This window comes from Osmerus eperlanus, chromosome 24, assembly GCF_963692335.1.
Source record: "Osmerus eperlanus chromosome 24, fOsmEpe2.1, whole genome shotgun sequence".
In the NCBI taxonomy this organism is placed as follows: Eukaryota; Metazoa; Chordata; class Actinopteri; order Osmeriformes; family Osmeridae; genus Osmerus; species Osmerus eperlanus.
This window is the reverse complement of record NC_085041.1, coordinates 2,378,479-2,388,465: the sequence shown is the minus strand read 5'-3', so window position 1 is coordinate 2,388,465 and position 9,987 is coordinate 2,378,479. Positions and strand designations below refer to the sequence as shown.

Here is a 9,987-nt window from a genome sequence, read left to right as displayed (position 1 = left end):
ATATCGTGGACCACCATACAGCTGCTGGGGAGACATAGAAGCCCTGGTGATATCTACATTTACATTTAGTCATTTAGCAGACGCTCTTATCCAGAGCGACTTACAGTAAGTACAGGGACATTCCCCCCGAGGCAAGTAGGGTGAAGTGCCTTGCCCAAGGACACAACGTCATTTGGCAGAGCCGGGGATCGAACCAGAAACCTTCTGATTACTAGCCCGATTCCTTAACCGCTCAGCCACCTGACTCCCATATCTCCTGCTTTATTCACAACAACATTGATGAACAGTGACATCGCACTGCTTTTGCTGACAATCCCCAAACTATAGTTTACATAGGACAAGTTTACGCCTCGACCGCTCCCCCCCAACCAACCCCCCACCCACACCCCCACCCACACACACCCTCACCCACACACACACACACACCCACCCCCGCACACAGGCAGAGAACAGAGGAAGGGAGAAGGGGCTGGAGCGAAGCAAGTCCAACCCCCTTTGCTTGGTATTTTGGTCGTAATAAAGCATGTGACAGCTTACATTAGAGGCTGTCAGCGCAGCAGAAGCTGACAGGTCATTAAGGCTGTGTAGAATGACAAAGCACTGAGCCTCTTTCCCTGCTTCCCCTAATGCTGACACTCTGGAGGTCACCTCTGCTGACACACGTCATTAGTCACACACCATACACATTTAAGAGCACTCCTCGCACACACACACACACACACATGTACACAAGAGCACTGGTCACACACACATACTGTATGCACAAACACACACAGAGAGAAATGTACACACCCCCACAGTGTAAAGACACACAAACTTGGTTGTCATTTGGGATGTGTTTATTGTTAACAGTAATACATGGTGCGATACGTAAATCAAAAGAAAAGCAAAATCTTCTAAAAATCCACTGTAGAATGTTGTATTCATAAAGATAAAAATAATGTGTCAATTTACATTAAGAAACCGTTAGCTGAGGTAAAGTTATAATAGGTCTAGAAATGTTATGTTCTCAAACAGCAAAGTTTCCCTTTTTGTTCCATATCTTGCTCTTCTTCAATTCGTCAAATTTAGATCTTTGTCCAAAATCAGTTGTAAAATGAAATGTGGACTCTGGCCATAAAATAGGGAGTCACTGGCATCCCAGTTGATGTAAGACTAGCATAGACGCAGCCTGGAAAGACAGACAGGTGGTGGACAGACGGACAGACAGGCAGACAGACAGACAGGCAGACAGGCAGGCGTAAAGTGAAAGAAAAGACAGAGACCAGGACTAGGACCGAGGTTAAAAAAAAATGGGACTAGGATTGTACTAGGATGAAGGTAAAGATTCATATAACTGGGAATAAGACTTAAGGTAAAACCAGGACAAGGATTAGGTCGGCTTGGGCTAGAGCGAGGGGGGGTGGGGTAGGGGGGGAGCAGGCGAGGTTAGGACACAGCACAGGAGTACGGGGTGGGGGGGGGGGGAGAGGATGACCTGAACATGCCGGACAGACAGAGCTGCATGGAGGCAGAGGAGGACCCATCATGACCGTGTGGGGAGAGCAGAATGTGTTGGTATTGCTTGGTTTCGTCTAGAGTTTGCATAACTGAAGCCTTCCTATTTTATGGCGCAGACGTCCAGACTGGACTGAATGGTTGTTGTTATGGTCGTTATTTACAAAATGAGCGTAGCGGACCAACCATTAGATGGCTTAAAGCCATGAAGACTCTAACTCCTATAGAGTTGACCCCAGCGGCTTGATTGATTTATAAAATAAAAATTCCATTTCAATTTGTCCCTTTTTTTTTCTTTCTCATCAGTATTGTACAAAAGCTATAGAGAATGAACAGTCCAATCACAGAATCCGTTAGGTTTGCAACGTCCATGCCGTCGGGTAGTCCTTTCAGTCACACCTTCTCTCTCCAACCCTCTGGAAGGACACGTGTGTCATCGCTCTGTGTGTGTGTGTAGGTAATCACGGTTAGTGTGTGTGTGTGATTGTGTGTGTGTGTTGGTGTGGGTGAACAGCTCCCAGAGTCTTTTCTGCATAGTGATCCAGCAGACACTTGCACGAAAGGGAAACACCCAAACCGACCAATCAGATGCCGTAGTAGACCAGTCCGGACTGGCTCATAAGAGTCACACTCCTCTCACAGGAATCCCTTGCTACAGATGCTGATTCTGTCCAATGATCACTCGAGTGTGTGTGTGTGTGTGTGTGTGTGTGGGAAAGGGAGGCACCGCTTGGTCCAGGCCCTCCATGGCAGCAAAGTCTCTAGCCAGAAACAGGGACCGAGACAGAGGGAGAAAGAAGAGAGAGAGAGAGAGAAGGAGGGTGAGGGAAGAGAGAGAGAAGGAGGGTGAGGGAAGAGAGAGAGAAGGAGGGAGAGGGAAGGAGGGAGAGGGAAGAGAGAGAGAAGGTGAGGGAAGAGAGAGAGAAGGAGGGAGAGGGAAGAGAGAGAGAAGGTGAGGGAAGAGAGAGAGAAGGAGGGAGAGGGAAGAGAGAGAGAAGGAGGGAGAGGGAAGAGAGAGAGAAGGAGGGAGAGGTGCAGAAGAATAATCAGACTTGTGTAAGGCTGGGTGTGAGTGTCCACAGGGAGAGAAGACAGAGAGAGAGAGAGAGAGAGAGAGAGAGAGAGAGAGAGAGAGAGAGAGAGAGAGAGAGAGAGAGAGAGAGAGAGAGAGAGAGAGAGGATCACTAAGGTCTCCTCCCAGTGGAGGAGGGTGGAGAGGAACGACAGCAGACAGGAGGAGAGGAGGAGCGGGGCGAGAGAGGGATGGTTCTCTCCAGGGAGGTTGTTAGCCAGAGGAGAGGAGAGAAGGTTCCGCCAAGCTGCTGCAGGAGAACAGTACCATGGGCGATGGGGAGAGACACCTGTTTTTCTTACACACGTACACACACCTACTCAAACACACACACTCAAACACACACACACAGCTGGGGGCCATTTAGAGTCTCTCTCCTCCTGTTCTCCCCAGCGCTGGTCAGATACGTCTTCCTGTGAGGCTCCTTACTTCTTCGCTTTGTTGATCTGGGCGTAGAGAGGATCCTTCTTCCTCTGCGCACACACACACATACACACCTGTGTTAGCATTAGCCGTTAGCATCAACGTCCCCCCTAACACCAACCCTGCTGTCTAATAATCAGCTAACACAGTAGACAAGACTTATCAGATCCATACAAATGGCCGACTATTCGTAGCCTTGCTGTGGGAAAACCCCAAACCGCCCAACGCGTGTAATTCCTGTCACAAACACCAGATGGCGTTCTGCAGTGCGAACTCTCCGGGCATTGCAGGGTGAATGGTAGCGTGGGTGTTTGATTGTGTGTGTGTGTGTGTGTATCTGCGTAGGCAGAGTGCGTCCATGCTTCCTCTAAACACCCCCCCCCCCCCCCTCCCCCTCACGGAGAAGGGCCAATCCGACCCGTGAGCTTGCTGGTGCCTGCCCGAGTCACGGCGAGGTTTTCCTCCCGCTAAGCGTTGAGAGCCGAGCGAGGGGGGGTGATGGAGGAGGCCCCTGCAGTGGTCCACCACAGCCGCTCGCACGCTCTACACAGAGCCGTGTTATTACCATACACATAATTACATCCAGTCGGGCCCCTTGAGGGGGTGGGGGGAGTGTGGGAACAGCGGCCACTCCTCGGCAACACCCGCTGACTGGCTCCACCCAGGTGGGGCTCTGCAGGGGTGCGTGGGGGCTCAAGGTGAGCTTCTCTAATATCCAAACCACAGCTCTGAGACCGGAGCAGGGTCACTGAGGCTGGGGCTGAGGCTGGGGCTGAGGCCACAAACTAGAGGGTTAGGTGCTGGGACTAGGGCTGCAAACTTAGGTCTGGGGCTGGTACTAGGGTTGATATTAGAGTTGGTACTAGAGCTGGAGGGTGTGTGGCAGGGAGAGGGGAACAGGGCCAGACACCCAGCAGACAGCAGCTGCTAGGAGCCCCAGTGAGAGCTGACAGAGAGGAAGGAGAGCAGCCGTGACAGCCAGCATACTGTACACAACTCAGGCCCCCCACCCAGCCCTGTCAGCCCGCATCACCCACCCACAGGCTACAGGCTACAGGGACTGTCTTCGATGCCTCATCCCAGCCAGGAGAGGACCAGCCTGGGCAAGAGATGAGAGCGAGCAGGGGCGAGGGTGGAAGACCAACGAGCCAGGAGCCAGACTGGCTGGATAAAGGAAGTGTGGGCATGTGTGCGTGTGTGTATGTGCCAGGCTGGTGGGTCCAGAACGAAGTGTTCCAACGGAGCACTGTGAGATTGCTCAGTGGACCGTGGAAAGTGAGCATTTCATGGCAGACACCTAGGAGGCAGGGGAGGCATGATGAGATCTTCGCCCTCCAGCCCTCCCCCCTCCTCCACCCCTGCCTCCACCCCTGCCTCCACAACACATGTCGGTCTGATACCTCGGCCAACGAGGGACATGGAGAAGAGGCAATCACTGCCAATGGACACACACTCACACACACACTGACTTTGGCTTTGACTAAAGCACAGGTGGCTGTGGAGGCTGGCACAGGTGTGTTTGACTGCGGAATGATGACTAGGTCTAATGCACAGGTGTGTGTGTGTGTGGGAGTGGTTCTGATGGAGCAGGTAAACACCATATGTGAGCATCTCCACTGGACCAGAACCAGACACTAATGAGTCCAGCTGTGAAGATCACTCTGCACATCAACCCCAAATAGTTAGAGAACCGCGGCCCACCGCTTAGAACACGACCCTGGGTCCAGACCTCAGCCCTACTACAGACCCACACCAGCCCAGCTGAGAGGCCCAGATACTCTGCCCCATGAACCCCATTTCCAGCCTCTCATCTGGGCCGAGCTGCCAACATGAAGGGCCTTGGTCTCCTCGGGGCTGGAGGACACACTAGTGGAGGAAAGCAGGGGGAGCCGAGCGCTAAACCTCTCGTCCTCCGCCTCCTCCTCGTCTCCTCCTACTCCTCCTCCTGAGAGACAAAGGCTGTGAGGCTTCTGAGGTTTTAATTAATACCAATTAGGTCCAGGCAGTCATTAATCCAGGCAGCCCAGCATTAACTGATGAAAACTCAATCATTAAATATTTCCTCGAGTGGGACTGCACGCCAGGAGTTATCATTAAAGAGCCAGAGAGAGAGAGAGTGTGTGGGCGAGAACACACACTGGGGGGTCGTCCCGAAAATACCAATGTTCCTGCATTCATGTGTGTGTGTGTGTGTGTTTCTGAGTAAGTACATGTGTGGGTAGAGGCATATTGACATGCCAATGACAAGTACAGTTTGTAAACAGCTATCCGATGTTCCTGTCAGAGACTTTCTAACTGCGTGTTTTCAGCTGCCAGTACACTCCCTCCGTCCCTGCCTGTTCGGCGTAACCGATGGTGATGGTGACCTGTCCATATTCAATCTCTGAGCCGCTAGACAGCTTCCTCTTTCCCCTGGCGGCAGGATGTGACACGCCACTTTCATTAGAGGTCCTTCCTGTTCCGTCCGGGCTGACGCGTGCATTCCATGACGGCAGGAATCGTTTCGCATTAAAACATGACACGTCGCCGCTGGCGCGCGCGCTGGGTGATAAGACGCGACACATCTCCCATGATGCACTGCTCGCGCCCGGCGTCGCTGACAGTTGCCGTGGAGGAGTGCAGCACGAGTGTGTGAGGACACACTGCAGACAGACACAACGAGAGCTGAGGGTGAGAGGTTGATGTCGTACAAACACACACACCAAGGTTGTCTTAACAGGTTGGAGAAACTCACACACCTCGGTGGGCTAGAGGAAGACAGAACACACACACATGCACACACACACATGCACACACACACACGCACACACACACAGGACAAAGCCACAGGATGCACACAAACACACACTCACAAAGGAACACAACCACAACAGATACACTGAAAGGGAAGATTCTAGAGCACATACAGCAGCAGGCACAGGCAGGAAGAGAGAAGCAAAGAAAGGGAGACAGAGAGAGAAAGAGAGAGGTAGAGAGAGAGAGAAAGAGAGAGGTAGAGAGAGAGAGAAAGAGAGAGGTAGAGAGAGAAAGAGAGAGGTAGAGAGAGAGATAAAGAGAGAGGTAGAGAGAGAGAGAAAGAGAAAGAGAGAGGTAGAGAGAGAGAGAGAGAGAAAGAGAGAGGTAGAAAGAGAGAGAAAGAGAGAGGTAGAGAGAGAGAAAGAGAGGTAGAGAGAGAGAAAGAGAGAGGTAGAGAGAGAGAGACAGCTCACGCCACACATGCTGATGTGATGGTGAGTGGAGGGAGCAGGTGACCAGGCAGTTACAGAACGAGGGGATGAGGAGGAGGAAGAGAGGCAGTGCTACCTACCATGCCCCAGGGCTATCTAGCTTCCTGCCTCAGGACTGGGCTGGGCCGGGCCGGGCACTGCTGTCTCACTGGGGCAGGGAGAGGCAGAGCCACACCCCTGGAGGGAAGGAGGGAGGGATTGAGGACAGGAGAGGAAGAAAGGCAGGAAGGCAACGAGGAAAATAGGAAAAAGAGAGAGAAGAGGAGCAGTTGAAAGACAGTTGAAAGACAGTTGAGAAAGACGGTTGGAAAAAGGAGGCAGCAAAGAGACCATCCATCCGTCTTCATGCGACCTTCAGAGGAACCTACCACTTTCTCTGCTGTGGAACACACACACACACACACGGTGGCCAGCTCTAAAGGCTTTTAGAGATCACAGTATTGATTGAAAGTTTTCCCTTAAAACACCTCAGCTTTTAACACCCCCACTGGTAAAAGAGCGAGAGACTGTTTCTCTCTCACCCTCTTCCACCCTCTTCCACTCCCTTACTCCCACTTTCTTTTCAACAAACTCTCTCCCCTTTCTCCCTGGCATTAACACAGCAGTGGGCCTGTGGCTATCTTTGTGTTTCATTAAGTCTCCTTACAGGGCTGCTGTTACCTGCCAGACAGGCAGACTACCAGCCAGACCATCAGACTACCAGTCAGACAGGCAGACTAATTCACTACTGGGAAAGTCACTGCTGAGGGACTCTCAGTCTCAGAGATCTAGATGCTACCTGTACGATAAATATTAATTCCCCAGATAAGGAATGAGGGTCCTGTCCTGGTTTGTCCGTGCAGGCTGCTTGATGTATGAATCTACTGGGTTGCCATTCATTACAGCTTAATGATGTCCCTGACAACTCCAACACCTCATTTAACGCTTTACTGACCACACACACACACACATCTTGGCACACACACACATACACACACACACACCCACGTACACAATCACAAAGGGTAATTACCTGGCCCAGTAATGTACCTACCTGCACAGGGTATTCATCATCAGATTTGAACGCACGCACGCACGCACACACACACACACACACACACACACACACACACACACACACACACACACAGAAAGCCTCATTGGGGCAGTCTCACAGACACACTACTCACAGTGTCCTCCTCCCACTTCGACTGGGGCTGCCCTCCGCCTCCCCGAACGAGTCGTCCGTGGGGGGGTCGGTGGCGTCAGTCGGTGGGTCGCTCACGTGGACGCTGACGATTTGGAGGGGGAGCTCTGCCTGGGGGCGGGGGTGGGGCGCTGGAGGGAGAGGTCGGGTTGGCACAGGTCCGAAAATGCTGCTTGTGTGTGTGTGTGTGTGTCCATGTGTGTCCTCACGTGAGTTGGTGGAGGGCGTGGTGGAGGTGACCGGGGTCAGGTTCATCTGAGAGATGTCGAAGTCGTCGCAGTCGTCTGTGTCCTGGGCCGTGCCCACGCGGCTGAAGTAGGAGCTGAAGGCGTCCGAGGTGCCCGACAGGCCGGACGGCTCCCCACGCCGCGCAGGCATGGCTGGAGGCTTCGCCAGTTGGAAGTCCTGGAGAGGAGGAGGGGGAGGAGGAGGAGGAGGAGGAGGAGGGGGGGGAGGAGGAGGAGGAGGAGGAGGAGGAGGGGGAGGGGGGAGGGGGAGGAGGGGGAGGAGGGGGGAGGAGGGGGAGGTGGAGGAGGAGGGGGAGGAGGAGGGGGAGGATGAGGGGGAGGACGAGGAGGAGGAGGAGGAGGAGGAGGAGGAGGGGGAGGTGGAGGAGGAGGAGGAGGGGGAGGAGGAGGAGAAGGGGGAGGACGAGGAGGAGGAGGAGGAGGAGGAGGAGGAGGAGGAGGAGGAGGAGGAGGAGGGGGAGGAGGGGGGGGAGGAGGAGGGGGAGGTGGAGGAGGAGGGGGAGGAGGAGGAGGGGGAGGAGGAGGGGGAGGACGGGGAGGAGGAGGGGGAGTTGGAGTTGGAGGGGGAGGACGAGGAGGAGGAGGAGGGGGAGGAGGGGGGGAGGAGGAGGGGGGAGGTGGAGGAGGAGGGGGAGGAGGAGGAGGAGGAGGAGGGGGAGGGGGGAGGGGAGGAGGAGGAGGAGGGAGGAACAACATATATTCATCAGGTTCAGTACCTTATCCTTACCTAACATCTTCTATCTCCACTTTCCTACCTTAAACACCTGCTAGCCCCTCCTCCTACCTTAAACACCTGATAGCCCCTCCTCCTACCTTAAACACCTGATAGCCCCTCCTCCTACCTTAAACACCTGCTAGCCCCTCCTCCTACCTTAAACACCTGCTAGCCCCTCCTCCTACCTTGAACATCTCCTTGCTCATCTTCAGCCGTGCCCTGTCCTCGTGCTGCGGACTCGACGAGGAGGAGGGCGCAGGGCCCGAGGCCGCGCCGCCGGCAGCTAAAAGGCTGTCTCCGGCCGGCGTGACGGCGGTGACGGGAGTGAGGGTCTGGAACATGGCGGCAGGCAGCGCACCCACGGGCTGGCCGGGGAGGTAGGCGGTGGGGGGAGAAAGCTCCAGCAGCCAAGGCAGCCACTGCTGCTGGGTGGCGGGGAACAGGTTGGCCTGGCCCCAGATGAGGGGCTGGCCTCCAGGGAGGACCTGGGCCACCGGGAGGGGGGACTGGACCCCGAACGCCTGGGCAGTGAAGGCCTGTTGGACCAGTGGCCCGGCGGTACAGCCCCCATCGTCACATAACCTGGAGAAGGGAGGGGATGGACGGAGGGAGGGACGGAGGGAGGATAGGGTAGAAGAAGAAGAAGAAAAGATTTAGAGGCGAGGAAAGGAGAGAGGAGAGGAAGACAGAGAGAGAGAGAGAGAGAGAGAGAGAGAGAGAGAGAGAGAGAGAGAGAGAGAGAGAGAGAGAGAGAGAGAGAGAGAGAGAGAGAGAGAGAGAGAGAGAGAGGAGGAAGGGGAATGGGAGATGAGAGGAGAGGAAAAAATCTAGGGTAAGGGAGCATATTACTCTGCAGGAGAAAGTAGCATAGACACACACAAACACACACACACTCACACAAACTAACACATGCATCAGTGGAGTGCAGGCAGTGTCCTAGTTTAGCCTATGGCTAATGCCTCTATCCTAATAGTACTGGAGATCATAATTACCTCCACAATGGAGCGCACATCAGGATGCACTCAAGTCTCACATACTCATTACAGCTCTGTGACACATCTATCCACCTGCACACACAGCCCCAGCCTACTGCACAGGGGCTGAGGAACTGTCAGGCCAAATAGTGTCCTAGGGCCAAATAGTGTCCTACATGACGTCACAATGCCGTTCCGATGCAAGGACGCGTCCGTAGCTATGCCGACCTTAAATTCCTGAGATATCTACGCATGCTAGCAGGAAACTGTCATGGTTGCTATACTGGTTACTAGGTACGAAGTTTTGTATTTAGGCTTATTTAAACCAGTTTATTCTACACTACGATTGAAAGTTTTCACTCCTTCGATAGCTAGTGCTAGCTACCTAGTTGTTTTCGTCGAAAAAAATACTTATTTAGCATCAATTTTAACAGACCGGGAAGGCAACACGTATAGTATTCTACCTGCGCGCGTTGCTGTCTCGGGAATGTCGAACGAGTGAAAACTTTAAACGGACGCGTCCTTGCATCGGATCGGCATTGTGACGTCAGGTAGGACACTATTTGTCCCTAGGACACTATTTGGCCTGACAGAACCCCTGGATATCCTGTTAGGTTAGTGGACAGTGGGGACCAGAATCTCTTC

The 9,987-nt window shown here is 53.6% G+C and overlaps 1 protein-coding gene across 1 annotated transcript; it reads right to left on the bottom strand.

The window, feature by feature from the left end:
• Nucleotides 1-1,713: 1,713 nt before the first annotated feature.
• dab1a (DAB adaptor protein 1a) lies at nucleotides 1,714-9,409 on the bottom strand. Its single transcript, XM_062450096.1, has 4 exons — nucleotides 9,402-9,409; nucleotides 8,554-8,950; nucleotides 7,615-7,810; nucleotides 1,714-3,042 (listed from the first exon to the last, which is right to left on the bottom strand). The coding sequence occupies exons 1-4, from the start codon at nucleotides 9,407-9,409 to the stop codon at nucleotides 2,969-2,971; spliced, it is 675 nt and encodes a 224-aa protein (XP_062306080.1). The 3' UTR covers nucleotides 1,714-2,968.
• Nucleotides 9,410-9,987: the final 578 nt, after the last annotated feature.